Source organism: Chrysemys picta, chromosome 9 (assembly GCF_011386835.1).
Source record: "Chrysemys picta bellii isolate R12L10 chromosome 9, ASM1138683v2, whole genome shotgun sequence".
NCBI lineage: Eukaryota > Metazoa > Chordata > Testudines > Emydidae > Chrysemys > Chrysemys picta.
In genome coordinates, this window is record NC_088799.1 from 45,939,224 (window position 1) to 45,959,819 (window position 20,596).

Genomic DNA, 20,596 nt, shown 5'->3' on the forward strand with positions numbered 1-20,596 from the left:
CCCGACTGGTCAGGCCATGGCCCTGCACCCGGCCCCGCACCTGGCCCCGGCCCCAGCCTTGGCCACAGCTCTGTTCCCAGGCCCAGACCCACTCCCAGCTGAGGCCCCAACCTCAGCCTCCTTACCCCTGTCCATGCCCCCCCCCACTCCCACGGAACAGTCCTGGTTTGGGAGGGGGGGCGTGGACAGGGGTAAGAGGGGGCACGATCCTGAAAAGTGTGGGGACCACTGCTTTAGACACTCTAAAGTGCAGCCATTTAGATAACCTACCATAGCTCTCCCTCAGAGAGTTCCTTACCCCTACAACTGCCATTCTCCCCCTCAGCCCCCATTTTCAGATAGCTGAAGGGAGAAAAAAAGATAAGACATAATTTACCTTAAAGATCATCAAATGTGGGCTCTTTGACACTGTCCATTGACTTTGAGAGAGCTATGCCAATTTATATCAACTGAGGATCTAGCCCCATATATCTCTTGTTTATTCAAATGCTTCTTCACATAGAAACTAAAAATGAAATATTGCTGATGTACAGCATCTATTACCTAACGAGGGGCAGCAGTACCCATCAGTTGGTATTTTTGAATATGTGAGTATAAAGTAAACACGTTATAGATGTCAGCTCAGGTATTAGCATTTAAAATGATAAATTGTGTAATTGTAAAAGTGAGAATTTATGTCTGACAACAGAAGTTTCACTGCCAGTGGATGGGACCTGGTATCCATAAAGTGCACCTTTCATTTTGGATAAGTAGATCCGGATAATAATAATAAAGGGCCAGTTTCAGGATAGGAGAGAGGTCTTCCCCATCACCTGTAATCTTCTCACATTCAGAAGCATCTTAAGTCTTTTCTAAGCATGCTGATATTGCCTGAAATTCACAGACACCCCCCCCCCCCCGCCACCAGCCTTTGTTTGTGTTAACAGGATGAGAAAGTGCAAGGCTTCCTGTTATGTGTGTGTGACAGCTGTAGATAAGCGGAGAGCCCTGGACAGGAAATCCGCTTAACTTCGGCAGTGTAACTCATCTGAAGCTTAGGAACTCTTTTAGAGAGAAGCCCCAACGGAATGACACAGTGCTGGTTTAAACATGGGGGACATGGTGGAGAAAAGTTCTGAAGAACCTCTGGTCTCTTTGGACAATGAGTGCTCCAGGAAGATGGGGGAACTTGTGGAAGTCTCAAGCAGTGACAAGGTTAAGTTTGATGACACTGGGCTCTCTATGGTGCTTCAGAATGGCCTGGAGAACCTCAGGCTGGAAAACTCTCTCACGGACGTCATCCTGTGTGTGGACAGCATGGAATTCTCTTGCCACCGTGTGGTCCTTGCTGCAGCAAGCAATTATTTCAGGTAAGGCAGTTTTAAAAACAAAAGCCTTTTTCACTCAGTACATTTAGTCTGGGAATTTCTAAGGAGCCTAACATTGGATGCCCAGCTCCTACTGACTTTCAGTGGGTTTTGGACCCCTAACTCCTTTACCTCCTTTGATAGTGGGAGCCTTAAATTAGGAAATCAACAGTGTCAAACACTGGATTTTTATGTACCAACATTTGTCACGTCTACTTGAGACAGACAAACGGAAGGAAAACAGTTGGCGGGTGAAGCGATGGAAGAATAAAATCTTAGCCAAATATTCTGAGCATTGTTGGTGCTTACCCCTCATTGAATGCATCTGTGTATAAGGCAAAGAGGAAGATTCATTGCGATCATGGAGTAGTTTTATTTTAGCGTGACTTCATTTCTGGAAGTTGTCTCCCCCCCCCCCACTACTACTATGAGGTAGAGCACATATTCTATAAACCCGTTGAGAAAGAAAGAGGATGTGTGTCCTATTTCCTGTCTTTCCCAGGATTCCTGTAAAATCAGTTGAGAGATGGGAACCCCCTATGTGAAAGAATTTTTAAAAGACCCAAAGACTACACCTTTAGTTCTTTTAAAACCACAGTGAACTGCCCACTTTCTGCTACTCACTGGAAGGAACAAATTTGAGACCTGTGGAGAAACACAGTATTGGTTATCACACATTTTCCATCATCATTTAGACCTTCACATTTGCATGGCTGGGAACTTTTTTTTTTTTAACTGTTGAGATTGCCTCTTGACTGACTACAATGGAAACTGGAGGGAAACAAATCTGTGATCATTTGTAATATGAGTAGGAAGTGCCAGTTTCATGGAGGCTTAGTAAATTTTACTCACAGAAATCACAAGAGAAGTGCTATTTTAGGCATCTGATACTAAAGATAATACAAAATAATATTTACATGTGAAACTCATGCAGCTAAAAGCAATGCCCCAGTGTTTCTCAAAGTAGTGCCATATGGAAAAGGGAAAAGAAACAAACAATTAAAATAATGTAACTGAAAAAATGGTTAACTGTTAAAAAAGTATTGTGTGTTATCAGGGGATTACAGATCCCTCCAGCCAGAGTGAGCCCCAGTGCAACACGAGCGGCTGTCAGCATAGCAAAGAGCTGATTGCTGTCAGCCAGTCACCTGCTGTTGGCAGAGGACTTTGGGAGGATGAAATGCCCCTTGGGTCTATGATGCACCCTCAGCCCTTTGGGACATGTCACAAAGATGACCCAATAAAAAGAGGGTGAATACTGGCGGGGTGCTGTCATGTTAACAGCAATGACAAATACCCCAAGAAACTAAAAGCCTATGAGGCCTTTGTTGATGTATCTCACAAGGGTTCATTGGATGTTGCATGTCTGCAAGGAGCAAATAGATTCCAGAATTATTCCTGTGCTGGGATTTCACTGATTTGTCATGCTGAATTGGGGTCTTTAGGTCTGTATAGGGCCTAGCACATTTTGGGTGCTAACATAATATAAATAATTAATAGTAAATTCACACTTTAAACAGGGGTTGAGCGGAGGCCAGGCAGAGGTATCAACCTTTAGTCCTTCCTCAGTTATTATTGAAGAGCATGCATAACATAATGCTTCTGATGGAGTTCTGTATCCTGAAACATGCCTTAATTCTTCACTTCTGCTGCACAAAGTTAATGATGCAAAGAGGGCACCAAATCAGAATAGTAGCATTTTACACCTGATTTGCACATGGCAGTGAAGAAACAGGTCCACAGAGGTTAAGGTCAACATTTTCAGAAGCACCCTGTAGTTGGGGGAGCCCAAAATTTGCCAAGGTTTTCAAACATGGGTGCTTAATCTTACACTTGCGAGTCCAAATTTAGGCACCTAAGTGGCTTGATATTCAAAATTGCTGGGCACACTGCAGCTCCCATTTCCTGGGTATCTAAATTTGGACTTGAAAGCCTTACTTTAGACACCCATTTTTGAAAATCTGAGTCCAAAGCAGTGGCGTGCCGTCCATGTCTGCCAAGTATGCCCTGCATTCCCAACCAGGAGTGCACTGTCCCGCGGGTGGCCTACAGGATGCTTCTGTCTGGCCCCCATAGAGAACACCATTTTGTAGAACAAAATGGCATCCTCTGCATCACATGACCTAGCGTGCACCGTATTCGTGTGAGGTCACGCCGCATGGAGGATGCCATTTTGGACAGCCTCAGGTGTGCAAGTCAGTTGCTGCACGCCTTAATGTAGCTGTCACGGCATGTCCGTAGTCCTAAGGCTCCATTTATTTCCGAGAGGGGCTCAGCATCTCTGAAAGTCAGGCCTCTGGTGGCTCACTGGGTTGGGCACCAGAAAAGAGAAGCATCCCTCCTTAGTGGCCACTTCTGAAAATTTTGGGCTAAGTGACTTGGCCAAGGACACCAGAAAATCAGGGCCATGGTGGGGATTAGAATCCAGGCATTCTGACTTTAAACCATGTGCTCAAGCAATGAAAGCACCGCTTCTCCTGTATGTGTAGATCTGCAGTATCTATACATGCACACAGATATATAAATACCTACAATCATCCCCCCACGTAATTATGAGGAAAATCCGGAGGTATATGTTAGCCCTTCAATCCCGCAAAGGGGAGTTCTGCACCAGCCTGACCCATCCCAAAGAGCCTGAAGACAATGGCATGGAAGGGGGTGAGGAGCAGGAGCTCTGCAGTTGGAACCTCCAAAGCAGACAGGAAGCTCAAACTATCTACTGATCCTGAACTTCTTCTCCTCATGCCTACCCAGGCCCAGTGGAAGTTACTGCCCTGGGGGTACAATGGACCCTGCAAGTATGGGGGAGGCAGAGTTGACTGGGGATATATCTCTCCATCTGTCAGTCAAGTGGGGAGAGACTGGCCACAGTAGGGGTGCTGTAAGAAAGGCCAGCACTCCTTTTTGTTACATCACTTCCCCCCCACTCCTCCCATAACTTTCAGGGAACAGTGATGCGGTGTTGCCCAGTGCCTTTCAGCTCAGAGTGTCAGCACACATCACACACAGTGAACAAGTCTCCTGCCCACCTCCCTCATGAGGCAGATGAGGGAAGTATTACCACCCCCATTTTAAAAGATTAGAGGACAGGTACAGAAAGGTTCAGCAACTTGTCCAAGATCAGTGAGTCAGTGTCACAGCTGGGGCAAGAATCCAAAAGCAAGGTCCTGAACTCACCTATGGGAGTGGAAAGCCTCTGTAACTCCACTGAGTTACTCCAGTTTCATGATGATGATGTACGTGAGATCAGAGCTGTGCCTCCCTTGACTGCCAGTGCCCACTTACCACAAGACCGCAGTCACAGATCTATGAGATACAGGAGTGAGGGCACAGAACAGCTGCATCCTAGGACAACAGACAGTTTCTCACTCACATGAGAAGCATTTCCACCACCCACACTTGCAGTATGTGCCCCTTAATTCTTTACCTTTTTGTACAGAACTCCTCTCTCTGTAGTGTGTGCCGGGTGCTTTTGTTCCCAAATGCCTGCCTGCTTGCAATACCCCAGATTTAGTCTCATCAGAGTACAACACCCCACTATAGCAAGACAGAGTGAAAAATACAGATGTAATGAGGGCCTAATTCCTGCTCCTGTTGACTTTAATTGCTGTTTTGCCATTGACTTTAATGGGAGAAAGATTGGACCATAGTAGAAATCAGTGAACAGAAAAATGCTAAATAGCTGTGATGTTAGTGCAGTGAAAATGAGAATGTGGCCATTCCTTAAAATATCATATCTGCCCAAGCCTTTTGCTCAAAGGCTGTGTCTTCCCTACCATACACAGCAGGATAACTAACGTGGGTTGGTTACCTTGCTGTAAAATCCCAGTGGAGACTAGGTGCAGGTCACTTTTACTGCAGTGTAGCTAGGAGAGGTCAATAGCATAGGCCCTGCCTGTGGCTCACCTCACCTAGGTATTTTGAGGTAAAAACTACAGCACCTTGTGTCCACTAGGGTTTTACAGAGCGATAGCTAATCTATGTTCATTATGCCCCCAGAAACACACACCTTTTCAGGCCGTGAAGACTTCGGCCCTCAAGACAATTATTCACTTCTCATGACACACTGTCCTCCTAACATTGCATCATATGTAGTCCTCTCTAATCTAGAAAGATTTGGCATTCAGGGTTAACAGCAGATAGAATTACATTTGAGACTCACACATGTTTTCCTCTGGCTCTAGTCAAAAGCAGGCTCAGGTACTTCTAATCTTACTGTTGTGATTGCAACTTCTTTGGAATCTGGCACATGGCCTCTAAGCGATATCTGAACTCAGTGACCAAGATCAGGATAATCAGCAAGTATTTAAAGTCCATAAACCAGAATTACATGGGAGTGAGAAACCATTCACCAGTAGTAAATTCACCTTACAGAAGAAAACTGCTGGAAGAGAGGCTCAAAAATAAAAGATGGATTAAAAGATTAAAGGAAGATAAATGTGCATGATCATCAAACAGCAATGAGGAAGCAAAGTGCATCTAGATGGCTCTTAGGTAATTCTGTGGTTTATATCCCCTCACAAAATACTCTGTTAGGATTAAGATTGTGCAAGTGTCTTTCCCTTGAAACACAACATTAGTGACCTAAGGAAATTGCCATTTAAGGCAATAACAACAGCCAAGCCAACCACAATTCAGAGTCATTACCATCCACATACCCTTATATCCAAACACACAGACTTCTCAACTCCACAACAAACTCCATGATTGGGATTTGCCTCCTGAGGGGTAACAGTATATGTGCTTGGAACTATATGATGGGAAGTTAGAGTGAGGCAGAGGTTGTGAATGAAACTGGGGTTTAGTGCTGGAGAGTGGCTGATTACAGCAGCTATCAATGGGGCTCCCACCTGACACCCGCTGCCCACTGAGTCCTCACCTCTAGTGCAGAGGCCAGTTCACTGGCCCAATGACAAACCTGTCTCCTTAGTTCCATAGGCCCACCTCCAACCCCCAGCCCTTTAACTCGATGCCTGTCCCTCTCCCAGGGATGGAAGATGATGAAGTTCCTTGTGTCCTCTCCTCCTGGACCAGGCACAATTTAGCCCTTGATGTTTGTGAAGTGTTTTGGTAAATGTAGATCAAGTATTATCATCATTATTACCATTATGATTTAACAGATCTATTCTGTCAATTTCATTTCACCTTCTTATGCATTGGCAGGCCATTATTTTAAGAAATTTACTCCTGAATCAAGTGTCTATTTAAAAAAGCTTCAGTCTATTTCTGCAGACTGTATGTTTTACATTTTACAGAATAGACAGTGTGACCCTTTAGCAGCTCTATACTTTTATCATCAGATATTCTCTGAACTGGGCTCCATTGTATAATAACCATGCAAATATATATTTTAAAATCTAGCACTACAATGGTATGAAAGTAATTGACAAAGAATTTTCTTTGTAGTTTTGCTACAATATTAATTGTGTAAATACAAAGCAACCAGAAGGCTCCTGCATTGATAGAACATATTGATACTGGTATGTTCAAACCTGGTAGCTATATTTTTTCAGAATGCGTAGTCCTTCTTGGGTAACCAATGAACAGCTCTTGTTTCAGGGCCATGTTCTGCAATGATTTAAAAGAGAAGTATGAAGACAAAATCATAATTCAAGGAGTTGATGCAAAAACCATGCAGATGCTGTTGGACTACACTTACACAAGCCAGGTGCTGATCACAAAGCAAAACGTACAGAAAGTCTTAGAAGCCGCCAGCCTTTTTCAGGTTAGTGAAAAAGCACCTTCAGCACATGGACTAATGGAAACACATTGTTTCAGTCATTGCTGCCAGGAGGATACAATTCAGCACACATGATCAAAGCGCTACATGCTTTTTAATTTGTCACACCCATTAGAGATCTTTGGCTTCATATTTATTTGTATCATGGTCGCATCTAGGAGCCCCAGCTATGGACCAGGACCCCATTGTGCTGGGCGCTGTATGAATACAGAAAAAAAAGACAGACCCTGCCCCAAAGAGCTTCAAACATGTGCTACCTGAAAGCTCATGGTATTATACCCTTAGTGGGACTACATTCTAATCATAATGCAGATGGATCTATAAATGGGCTGCATTATTCAGCAGGTCAGTCTAGATGATCATAATGGTCCCTTCTGTCCTTAAAATCTATGAATCTCACAAATATAAAGCTCTGTGCACTGAGATTAACCAATTGCCTTTAGAATAATAGGAGCTGATATTTACAGTACTCTGGAGAGGTGTGCTTGTTAGGAAAGTACCTCCACACAGCAAAAAGTAATTTAATTTTAATAAAAGGCAATTTTTACTTCTCGTCCCTCTCTCTCTTCTCTCCAACCTCATGGCCTGAGTGGAATGGCCCATGAATGTTTGCAGCATTCCAGTATTGCAAACCCCTAGCATTACAAAATCAGAACATTTAAAAAAAAATGCTGGCCTATTTTTATTATTCTTCTTTTTTTTTGATCGGTCAGGGTCAGTTTTCAGGCTTTACTCTGAAACCTCGAGGGCAAGACACTTTTTTTTAAATGAAAGTTGAAAATCAAGGTTTGGATGTAGTCACCTGACTACATCCGCTGGGGCTTTAAGTAAAACACGAAATATCCTGAGACTCGTGGTAAAATCCTGAGAATTGATAACACTGTAGTACCCTCAGTTCCGAATTAGAATGTTTAACTGACAGTATCAGTCCTGGCACTGGCCTTTATAAGAAATTCTACTATATCCTGCAAACCTGCTGCAGCACTACTGCACACTGATGGGTTCTGGACCGTTACTGGAGAATACTCCAGTTCTTTATGAGGGTTAACAAAATATGACACTTTTTTGTCTCTCTTTTGGTGTTGTCCAAGCCCCCCAACAACCTCTTCACCCTCCAAGTCTGTCTCAGGCCTTACCCCTTATCTCACCGCAACGTATAGGACTATGAGCAGCTGGTGGTTTTATCTGCGTATTGCTGTCCAAGCCTCGGCTGCCCCTCTGTGCTGTGATAGAAAGCTCCTTGTCACCCAATCTCATTCAGCATTGATCTTAGGGCCCCTGACAGCCTCTCCCCACCCCTCACTGTACCCAGCATGCATCACGCCTCTCTGTTAGAAGGGCTGAGAGCAGGTGTCCTTTCTGCTCCCAACAGAACAGCTAAGAGATAGTCAGAGAGCTGCTAGAGAAGCTGCTGCTGTGCAGAAGCAAAGAAAACAACCTTATCACCGAGGGCAGAGGTGGCTGAGGGTGGTCCTCATCCTCACTACCCTGGGTGTCCACTCAGCCTTGGGGAACTACAGTGTCCCCAAGAAGGTGGAAATCGATGTTTTGTGGGATTTTTTTAAAATTAAGACTTAAGTGAAGGTGCAAAATCCAGATGGCAGGGTTTGGAGCAATGGGGAGGGGGCAATCCTGGTTCAAATAATTTTGACCTGTTGAAGATTTATAGTTTTCTCCATTTCTTGTGTGTGATTTGCTTTCCGCATATGCACCACACACTTCTGCAACCTTCTGTCAATGGATGCAACCACACAGTATACTTAACAGTGCTCTCCACCCACTCATAAGCCTTTTAGGACCAAAATATAGACCATCCTATTGACATCACTTCTGTGCACTTGTGTGCATATGTACGCTACACTTAATAGGCTATGTATAAATAGACTGAGCATAGTTCAGTGGTTAGCCCACAGGCGGGGGAGTCAGGAGTTCTAGGTTCTTTCCCAGCTGTATGGGTGACTTGATGAGTAATCTTGGGCAAGTCACTCATCCTCTTTGTACCTCGTTTTCTCCCATCTATAAAATGGGGATAATACTTATTTATCTGCCTTATGGGAGGCAGAAAGGAGGGGAGGCTGTGAGGGTTAATCAGTATTTGCAAAGTGAGATCTTTGGAGGAAAGCACTACTATAAGTGGAAAGTATTAGTATTAATAGACAGTGATAGCCCAATGAAGAAATTCAATAGCACTGGGACAGACAAGGTAACATTGAAGCTACAGAGCTCTAGAGTGGCATCATGGCAGACTGCTGACATTTTTAGAACAAAAGCTGTAGCAACAACCACAGTATTTTGATTTTTAATGTAGCCCTTTTCATTAGTCAGTTGCGTTTCTCTAATCTCTTTACCACATATACATGCAAAACAGGAACCAGATATCTGTGACCAATGCCTGTCATTTTTCAACTTTAGTAAACAGTCTACATATATCAACAGGATACAGGTCTGCCCAGAAAATTCTACCCTGATTACTTAAACAAATCTAAATACGATTGCATTTAATTGTGGGTTTACTGTGTTTCACTTCTCTTTCTCCTTCAATTACAGTTATACAACACTCCCTACAATGGAGAACAATAAAGTTAAAATGGCCAGTCATTGCCATTAAATAGAAAAAAAAATGGCACTACTTTTAATTATTCATAATATCTCCTTTTATTTGTCTTTCTGCACTTCATTCTTTACCAGAATGATGTTAAATACCAGGGTGCTACTCCCCTTTTAAATCAGGGAGGCAAGAAAAAGCAAAGCACGAGGAGTTACTTGCAATCACTTGTGCTCAGAAAGGGTTGTCCATTTGTTGAGCTAATCACTCGGAGACTAATCTTGCTCACATCGTAGTCAGTGGATATGGGGATTAACAGGATTGGGGCCCTAATGTAATGGTAATTAGCAAAAGTTAAAATGCATCCATCATAGCAGTTCTGATGCTTTATTTCCAGAATCATCCTTTTGATTTAAAGGGACAATGTCAACTAGAAAATTGTATTTCTGTCTGATGTTTTTTAAATCTGTTGCAATGACAACACTTAGAGGTTAGTGTTTTCCTCAGGACATCTACGCTGTGCATTTGACAGCCCATTTTGTCAGTCAAGGTCACTGTTTTGCTGATGTTTAGTCTAGCTTCCTGTCTCATCCACCAGCAAGATGACATCATGCTCACTCTGGGCTGAGAAGGGAGCTCCTTTACACCGTGCTGGGGGAGCTCACAAGCTTGCTCTTCCATGGACCTAGCAAGACCTCCCCGTGACTAGGATTATTGAATAAAAGTTTCCCTGCAAGGGAAGCAATGGAGGGAGCACTAACGTAGGCAGGGTGTTGGTGGCCACCTGCCTTTCCACCCCCATGTCATTGAGCCAATGGGCAAGAAATGCCTGCAGCCCTGGGAGACTCGACTGCACTAACTCTCCAACTGGTGGAGAGGAACTGGTGGCAGTAATGGTGGGGAATTTCTCACAGAAGTCCAGTGTAAACACAGCCCAAGTGGAGGTTTTTACCAGTAACAAAGCAGCAGAGCTGCTACCATTTCTGAGCTTAGGATCAGGAAGGTGACTCCTTTTCTTGGGACCCCTGCGAGAAGCAACAGGAGCCAGGGAAGGTGGTTACTGGGAGAACCCCCTTCTTTACTTCCCAGACCTCTGCTTGTGGCTGGAGAGCAATGGAGACAGGGTGGAGCAGGGAGCCCTCTTTATTCCTGGATGGGGCCAGGACGCAATTAAAATTTTTGGGGATGTGGGGGGCTGAGGAGACACGCTCTTCTCTCCCAAGCCTCCTGCAAAGGGAGCAACAGGAGTCTGGGGGTGGGGCAGCACAAGACAAATGTTTCCACTCCCTAAGGCTAGGTCTACACTACCCGCCTGAATCGGTGGGTAGAAATCGACCTCTCAGGAATCGATTTATCGTGTCCCATCCCCGAATCAACACTCTTACTCCACCAGCAGAGGTGGGAGTAAGCGCCGTTGACAGGAAGCCACAGAGGTCGATTTTGCCGCCGTCCCTACAGCGGGGTAAGTCGGCTGCCATACGTCGAATTCAGCTACGCTATTCGCGTAGCTGAATTTGCATATCTTAAATCGACCCCCCCCTGTAGTGAAGACCTGCCCTAAGACTATGAAGATCCTAGAAAGCCCTCAGAGCTGGTCTAAACTGAAAATATATACTGAAAAATCCCCACCCCTGAGAGACACAGCCTACCCCTGGTGTAGACAGTGCTAGGTTGACCAAAGAATTCTTCTGTCGACCTAGTTACCACCTCTCAGGGAGATGGGTTCACTACAGCAATGGGAGAACCCCTCCCGTCACTGTGGTGTCTACACTGAAGTGCTGCAGCTGTGCCGCTGTAGCGTTTTAGGTATAGACATGCCCTCAGTGATGGTGGTGCTGCTGTTGATCAGGCATGCACAAGTGCACTGGGGAAGGTGGGGACCTGAGGAACATCTGCTAGTGTTGCTCTTTGGCCCCATCTATTTTTCCCTCCCTGAAAAGACCCTTCGGAACATCAGCAAGGAAGCAGAGAAACCCTGACACATTTTTTAAAATTAAAAATAAATAAATCAGGGCATATTATTTAAAGGGCGCTCTCTTGGAAACTGGGATTTATTTTTAATTAATCAATTTAAAACTCTTCAATTTGACAGTGTCCCTTTAAATTACAATGATTCTTGCATGGTTAAAACAGAGCTGAAGCCAGGTAGGAGAGGAAGCCCATATGAAAGCACTGCTGTAAAACAAACAGCAGTTTCTGAATAATGGGTCAGATGGTGGTAAATAAGGAAGTGTTATTTACTCTTTCTCATAACAGAAGAACTAGGGGTCACCAAATGAAATTAATAGGCAGCAGGTTTAAAACAAATAAAAGGAAGTATTTCTTCGCACAACGCACAGTCAACCTATGGAACTCTTTGCCAGAGGATGTTGTAAAGGCCAAGACTATAACAGGGTTCAAAAAAGAACTAGAGACATTCATGGAGGATTGGTCCATCAATGGCTATTAGCCAGGATGGGCAGGGATGGTGTCCCTAGCCTCTTTTTGCCAGAAGCTGGGAATGGGCGACAGGACATAGATCACTTGATGATTACCTTTTCTGTTCATTTCTCTGGGGCACCTGTCATTTGCCACTGTCAGAAGACAGGATACTGGCTAGATGGACCTTTGGTCTGACCCAGTATGGCCATTCTTATGTTTTTATGTACTCCATGGGTATAACTGAGATCAGAATCTGTCCCACTGCAGACATTTTTTTAATGCCTTGTGAAACACTGTCAAATAAAGTTCAAAGACTGTATGGCTTCCTCCACCCAGATCCTGGCTGTAGTCCCAAGGGATGTTTAATTTGATGACCTCATCACCAAACCACCACAAAAGTGACAGAACTGGATCAGCACGGGATGTGTTACTCTCACAGTTCCATCTCCCTCCCTCCCATGACTTAGAGGCCCTATTTATATCCTTCTCCTATGCCACTACCAATGGCTGGAATTCTCTCCCTCTCTCTGTGAGCCAATTGGCCACCTTCTGTCCATTCAAATCTCCCTCCAAACTCACTTGGGCCTGGATTTTCAGAGGTGGTGAGCACCAGCAGTTCCCACCAGCTTTAACTGGAGTTGTCCGCACTCAGCACTTCAGAACACTAGTCCCTAAAATACCAATTTTTGTATCTCATAGGTCCAAGCTGTATTGTCTGCACCTGATTTAAATCATTAGCTGCTCACCAAGCATACTCACTAAGTAAATAAACAATGATAAGGGCAGGAAGGATGGTTTAATGGATAGGGCCCTGGACTGGCACTCATGAGACTCAGGTTTAATTCCTGGGTGAGCCACAGACACCCTGTGTGGCCTTGGGCAAGTCACTTAATCTACTCTGTGCCTCAGTTCCCCATCCACAATATGGATAAATACTTTCCTACATCAGAAAAGTATTGTGGGAATAAACTCACTCATGACTATTAGGTGCTCAAATTCTGTGGTACTAAGGGCCATATATGCTACCTTTGATTATCCTCCTTAAAAGTCTCTTTTGCTATGATGCCTACAAAAAAACTGGACATTGATTAGGCTGCTGGTGCGTTGCCTGAGATCACTGCTTGTCATACTGTATTGTCTCATTCTTTCCTTGTGCTCATCAGTCTGTCTGTAACTGTATATTATCTAGGTGTTTTATACTCAGGTTGCAAGCTTTTGAGGGCAAGAATCTCTCTTTGTTTTGTGTTTGTCCAATGTCTATCACAAGTGGGGTCTGGCCCTTAACTGGGGCTCCCCCATGCTACCACAATACAAATATATAATAACTGCACATTATCTTACATGCTCCTTGTGTCTGTAGTTTCTGCGGATGGTGGATGCTTGTGCCAGTTTCCTCACTGAAGCCCTCCATCCGGAAAACTGTGTTGGGATTCTGAGGCTGGCTGACACTCATTCTCTGGAGAAGCTGAAGCAGCAAGTCCAGAACTACATTATCCAGAACTTCGCTCAAGTGCTGCACTGTGAGGAATTTCTGGAGATCCCCGTTGACGTTCTCTACAACACGCTAAAGAGCGATGACCTCTATGTCACCGAAGAGGCACAGGTTTTTGAGACTGTTATGAACTGGGTTAGATACAAAGAGTCTGAACGGTTTCCTCTCCTATCCTACGTTCTTGAGAACGTCCGACTACCCCTTCTGGACCCTTGGTATTTTGTAGAGACAGTTGAAGCTGATCAACTCATTAGACAGTGTCCTGATGTCTTCCCTCTGCTTCAAGAAGCAAGAATGTACCATCTGTCAGGCAATGAGGTAAGTAACAAATGAAAATACTTAGTAAACAGGGGATGCGGGGAGCTGAACCAATTCTAATTAAGGAATATTTCAGATTGACAATCACAGAACTCAGTATGGATTTTGGAGGTGGAAAAAGATATTTACAAAATAGATTCACAAATTAGTACTTCTGAAAAATAAGATAATCACGATCAGTTACCCTGGAGATTTAACTGTGGAATCCGAGAGGTTTCCAGACAGCTTATTTTAACATAAAAGCATTTAAGAAAATGTTCATGAATCTCTGAAAGGAGAGAGAACCCCTCACACACAATTCTGTCTAATATCAAACTAAGGTTAATCAATATTCCTTGATGTGTTCCCTAGTAAAAAGGCAAATCAAAGGTATTACTTTGGACATTACTTTCTTATTTAAAATCATCATCTATAACATCAAATACTGCTAAGCATTCCAATGGATCACTTAGGGTAAGCAGTACCATACCTGCATAAACAGTTATCTATGTCTACTTCCCCTACTAAAATATACTCATTTTGTAGTTGTACTGTTGAGCCTAAAGGTTCAATTGTCAATAAAATTGTTATGGGTTTGATGCAGGAATTCCTGGGTGAAATTATCTGGTCTGGGTTATGCAGCAGGTCATACTGGATGATAATAATGGTCCCCTCTGGCCTTAGAATGTAGGAGCTATTAAAATATAAGAGAGGAGGTACAGCCTGACTGGAGATACGTATGAGCTAGGTTTGTTAAAGCATCCCCTGTGTTCTTGAGATGTGTATGACCATCTGCCCAGGCCTTCGCTCATATCCTCTACCCAGATGGAACCTCTTGAGTATGTTATTCTTCACATCCCCTCCTAAATAACGGTTGTGTGATGTTATGGATGTAGGCTGACTCGTGTGCTCCACCTCAAAGATGGCTTTGCTTAGTGTTGGGTGATGTGATTCCCATTCATAGCGTGCTGTACTCTGCCTGTATACTTGGGATGGGGGCTATATGAATCAAGTAATGATTCTGGTAACTTTTTAAAAACCTGCTGCTGTACGTGTGTGTGCTGTATATCCTTATGCTTATCAGAGTGTGTAGCACATCTGCTCAAGCAGTGCTAGCTGTCTTTATAGTACAAAAAAGGCTCAAATGCAGGGCTGCTATTCAAATTTGCTCTGAAATGATCCTGGTTCCATGCATAGGGCCAGCTAGACAGAGGCATTCAAGAAGTTCAGTGTGGGTGTGAGAAGGTGCAGTGTCTACCTTTATTAGTTACTAGGGAACCTTTTAGGAAAGGAAAAACCTGCTGTGAAAAACACAGGTTTGATCTCAGGGACAGAATCCTAAACAGAAGTCTGTATAGTCTATTCATTAGCACAGGACCCCGTACACACATACGCGTGTGCCTAACCTGCAATCCACAGTCCCATACCCTGTTCCAGCCCATCTCAGTCCAGGTGTAACAGGCAAAGGGAATTCCCTAATTGATCCCTCCCCCACATGGAAAGTTACGCTTCAGTCCTATTTCCTGGCCCACAAAAGAGGGTCATCATATGTCAAAATTTCACAGCCGAGAATGAGAGACCATGTGCTTGTGCTTCCCCACAGCCTGAGGAGTGCCAGGAGAGGGCAGCAGGCTGTCTGAGGTCTGTCATGGGTGCATAGATAGTGGTGAAACCCTGTCTTTGGAGGGGAAGGGGCTAGATAGGCTCCCTGGCTAGGAGCCTGCATAGGGCATCGCAAAACACAGGCAGGCCCCAACTCCAAATGTGCTTAGCAATTCAGGCCAGCCAGCAGGTGACCCAGTGGCAGTGCCTTGTACTGTCTTGCTAGAGATCTGGGTTCAGTCTTCAGTCCCAGTGTCTGGCTGTCTGAGCCAGCAGTCGATGGCAGTGCAGTTGGGCCAGTTTAGTTGTGCAAAGAGAGTGCCACTCATCATGCAACAGGTATTTCCCTGGATGCTGAAGGGGTAGAATGTGTGTGCTCTTGAAAGTCCTGTCCAATGCTGATGGCTGAGACAAAGGACTGTGAGGCTGGCAGAGGGGTTAAAATAGGGCTTATGAGGCATCTGCAGAGCTCTGAGACTTGCTGACAGTTTAGTAAGTTATACTGAGCAAATACAGAAAGGAATTTTACGTCTGCATGACCCTGCTTTTTAATTTAGATCGTTTATGCCAGTTTATAGAAACACACCATAAATTAGTTCTAAAAGTCCAAGAAAAACATCTAATACTGTTTGACAGGGCAGAAATTTCAAATAAATGATAAATTCCTGTATGCTATAAAAAGCTTTCCTTGAAATTTCCACTGCATTCATTCCAATATGACTAATGGCGTATCTACTAGGAGCAAAGGATGTCATGCCACCTGCAATTCAGTGAGATGCAGCTTATCAGTAACACCTCTGAACTTAGAATCGTGCCTAAATCCCCTTGTAAATATTCTCCTAGGAACAGCACAGCGCTTTGACACTTTTATCGTTGACACAGAAACAGTTTGCTAGAACCAGTCTCACTCTGCGACTGCAACACAGGCAGCATTTTAGATTTGTGCACTGTTTGTAGAGAAGCAGAGTGGTTGAGTGGTCAGAGCTCTAGGCTACGACCTGGGAGCATACTTCCTGTGTGACCTTGGGCAAGTCATTTGGTCTTTCTGTGCCTCAGTTCTCCACCTGTAAATTAAGGATAATAGTACACCCCTACCTCACAGAAGTGTTGAGAGAATAGATACATTAAAGACTGGGAGGTGCTCAAATACCACAGTGATGGGGCCATATAACAACCTAAGACAGACACTGACTCATTTTTTCAGGTGGGTGCTCCACCCCTGCTCTGCCCTGATGCCCTGCTCCCACTCCACCCCAGGCCCCACCTTCTCTCCACCACTTCCTGCCCCCACTCTGTCCCCTCCCCTGAGGCCCCACCCTCACTCCGTCTCTTCCTGCCCTCTCCCTGCAAATCCTGCCAGTCCCTGAACAGCTGATAGGCGGGTTGCCGAACAGCTGTGGCTGGTGGGTGCTGAGCACCCACTATTTTTTTCCATGGGTGCTCCAGCTCCAGAGCACCCTCGGAGTCAGCACCTATGGATAGACAGCTGTGCTCCTGGGGCTGGTTAATACCGTGTGAGAGGAGACTCTTTTCAATGGACTATGGGCAAAACTTGGCCAAATAACTGAACCAAGGGGAGGTAAATTAGTGAGCTACTCACACCCTAGGGTATAATGCTGTTTTTAACCACACGTGACACATCCTGCGTATTCAGTCTATATTTCTTGTGTCTAGATTATTTCAGAAAGAACCAAGCCCCGGATGCATGAGTTCCAGTCTGAGGTGTTTATGATCATAGGTGGTTGCACAAAAGATGAAAAATTTGTTGCAGAAGTAACTTGCCTGGATCCTTTGAGGCGGAGCCGTTTGGAGGTGGCAAAATTACCAATCACAGAACAGGAAACGGAGAGCGAGAATAAAAAATGGGTGGAGTTTGCATGTATTACGCTAAAAAATGAAGTCTACATATCAGGTAAGGAGCAAGAGAAGAGAACACAGGAGTCTCATAAACAAGGCAGGGGAAATAGGTACAGCTTTTATGAAGACCAGCAGCTCTCAACCTATCCAGACGACGGTACCCCTTTCAGGAGGCTGATTTGTCTTGGGTACTCCAAATTTCACTTCACTTAAAAACTACTTGCTTACAAAAATCAGATATACAAATACAAAAGTCTCACAGCCACACTGTTACTGAAAAATTGCTGACTTTCTCATTTTTACCATATTGGTATAAAAAAATCAATTGGAATATAAATATTGTACTTACATTTCAGTGTATAGTATATAGAGCAGTATAAACAAGTCATTGTGTGTATGAAATTTTAGTTTGTACTGACTTCACTAGTGCTTTTTATGTAGCCTGTTGTAAAATTAGGCAAATATCTAGATGAATTGATGTAGCCCCTGGAAGACCTCTGCGACCCCCAGGGGTACATGTGCCCCTGGTTGAGAACCACTGATGTAGAACATATACTATGCTTTGTAAATTGACATAAACAGCTAGTGTTAGAGCATTTCAGCCATTGCCTTTGCCATGGTTGAGGATAGGGTGACCAGATGAGAGGAAGAAAATATCGGGACACTGGGGGGGGACGGGGACTGGGGGAGGGTGTTAGGTGGAGGGCCGCCGGCGGAGCAAAAAAAAAAACTGCCGGTGGAGCGAAATATCCAGACAAACACCTAAAAATCGGGAAATCTGGTCACCCTAGTTGAGGGACAGGCTCCTGGGAAGCACCAAGTTGAGTAGTAGCAGTGCTGAGCCTCTTAGAATATTAACATGGGTTCAGTTTTCAAACACATGCACAACTATATTTTCATGGATTGATGTGCATGCCCAGTGATGATAGTTACAGAAAGGCCTCTTACAGCTGCATATGCAGCATACAATCAACAGTAGCTACCACAAAGTTTTTCTGGAAGACCCCAATAGGAGTTCTGCACGAATAAGCAACAGTCGATAATTTGCAAACAGTAATAGTAATTGTGTTACTTGGGATTGAAAATCCTATTTTCAGGAGCACTTCAATAGTGCAGAAGGTGGGACTCTAAAAAACAACCATTTACTGAAAGCAAAGTTAATCGCCATTACCACCGTGAGGCCTGAGAGTCCTTGTACAAGGCAGCAGTGTGAATTGTGATTGTGGATCACAGTTTGAATGGATTCAGAAGAGAAATGTAACTTAGCAAGTTTCATAGAATATCAGGGCTGGAAGGGACCTCAGGAGGTCATCTAGTCCACCCCCCTGCTCAAAGCAGGACCAATCCCCAACTGGTCCTCTCAAGGATTGAACTCACAACCCTGGGTTCTATAAATACCCTCTCCATACAAACCCATATGAAGACAAGGAAGACTCTGGCTTGCTTAGGGGATTGGCAATGGAATACAGAACCTTTTATTTCAAACTCACAAGTTCAAAGGCAGGTCAGATTGGTAGTGACTCATTACCAGCTGACCTATTGGAAATGAATTTGGTGATCTCATTCCGTTTCCTAGGGGAAAGGTGCCCACTGGTTCAAAGCCACCCTCACAACTGCCACGTCCTAGTTGCCAGTCCAAGCGCAGAGGTTACAGAGTGAATGGAGGCTACAGGTTTCCCCAATGTGGGATGAAGGGTGGGGCTGTGCAGGGAAGCTTGCCCAGCCAATGTCCTGGTGCTGTGGGTAGGAGCAGGAGTGGCACCAGGGTTTTTGCCGCCCTAGGCGGCAGCACTTCTCCTCTGAGCATTCGGCGGCGGGGGTCCTTCTGCTCCGTGTTTTCGGGGCACTTCGGCGGCGGGTCTCGGTGCGAGTAAAGGACCTGCCGACGAATTCCCGAGGCGGAAGGACCCCCTGCCACCGAATTTCCACCGAGGGTGGAAAAATGCCACCCCCAAATCCTGCCACCCTAGGCAACCGCCTAGGGTCACCTAGCGGAAGCGCCGGCACTGGGTAGGAGACATCATTCTGCAGAGTTCTCAATCAGGCACCTTTCCCAAACACAACCTTTACTTCAAAAATGAGTGAAGTAGAACAGGGGGAGGGGGAAGGTGGGTGAGTCAAATGGGAACATTCTGCCTAGAAGATGAAGCTGGTCTAAAATATCTCCCATTGCAGTCTGTGTTTAGGACTACATGGATTTTAACAAGCTCGCTCCAACTTAGTCTTTATTCATCTCCTTGTTCTGGGGCCAGGATTCATTCTCCTTCACTCCCCATAGTTTAAGGAAAGGAAGTTCTCTTTTCATCCTATCATTACATTCTGCTCTTTCTTCAGAGCTTCTCCCTTTGTTCAGTAGTCCTTAGCGGGGGCATCAAAGCCAACATTCCAACTGGGAATGTTTAACAAACACGTCCCCCCAATCCTTTGCACCTGCTTTTAATCTCACAGTCTGTCTCCTTAGCCCCAGGCAGGGGCAGATCTATGTTTTTTGCAGCCCCAAGCACGGCAGTCAGGCGGCCTTTGGTGGCATGCTTGCAGGAGGTCCGCTGGTCCCGCGGATTCGGCGGCGTGTCTGTGGGTGATCTGCCAGTCCCGCGCCTTCGGCGTACCTGCTGCCGAAGTTGCGGGACCGGCGGACCTCCTGCAGGCATGCCGCCGAAGGCTGCCAGAGTGCCACTCTCACAGCGACTGGTAGGCCGCCCCCCGCAGCTTGCCGCCCCAGGCATGCGCTTGCTGTGCTGGTGCCTGGAGCCACCCCTGGCCCCAGGCCTTCTGCCTCCTGTCATCTGCGGCTTCTTCTCCCATTCTTTCTATCCCCTTTAGCTGCTCTGCCTCTAGACATGCCTATACATGCCCTGCTATGTAAGAACTGCTTACTTTGATCAGACTGGCACTCAAACTAGCATCCCTCTTCCCCTTCATCTACTCACTTCCTTGACCTCTTCACCTCCTTGGTCCCCTCCAATCTGCTTTTCACCCTTTCCACTCCAACAAAGCTGCACTGGCCAAGGTTATTAATTGTTTTCTCTTAGCTAAAAAAAAGGGGGGCACTTACCTATGCTTATTCTTCCTGATTAGCCTGCTGTCTCTGACACTGTTTATCACTTTCTACTTCTCTATTTTCTTCCTTCTCTTGGGCTCTATGACTTGGTTCTTTTCTACCTTGCTATCCACTCCTTCAGTATCTCTGCATCCTCATCCCTCTACCTGCTGGTTTCCCTCAGGGTACTGTTGGAGGTCTCAGTTTCCTCATTTACTGCAGTTACTGCTTTTAATGAAGAGAGAATATCAATGCA

At 45.0% G+C, this 20,596-nt stretch overlaps 1 protein-coding gene across 4 annotated transcripts in view; it reads left to right on the top strand.

Annotated features, from left to right (window-relative positions):
* Positions 1–1,001: 1,001 nt before the first annotated feature.
* Positions 1,002–20,596, top strand: part of KLHL6 (kelch like family member 6) — a 29,564-nt gene continuing 9,969 nt past the window's right edge. Inside the window, exons 1-4 of one of the 4 annotated variants that reach the window (XM_024103247.3) lie at positions 1,002–1,349; positions 6,894–7,071; positions 13,413–13,862; positions 17,118–17,355. In XM_024103247.3, the coding sequence (XP_023959015.2) occupies positions 1,090–1,349; positions 6,894–7,071; positions 13,413–13,862; positions 17,118–17,355 (1,126 nt within the window). In that variant the 5' untranslated portion in view covers positions 1,002–1,089. The remainder of the gene's footprint in view (positions 1,350–6,893; positions 7,072–13,412; positions 13,863–17,117; positions 17,356–20,596) is intronic. The other 3 variants (XM_024103248.3, XM_005282466.4, XM_065556069.1) reach the window with 3 other exon arrangements.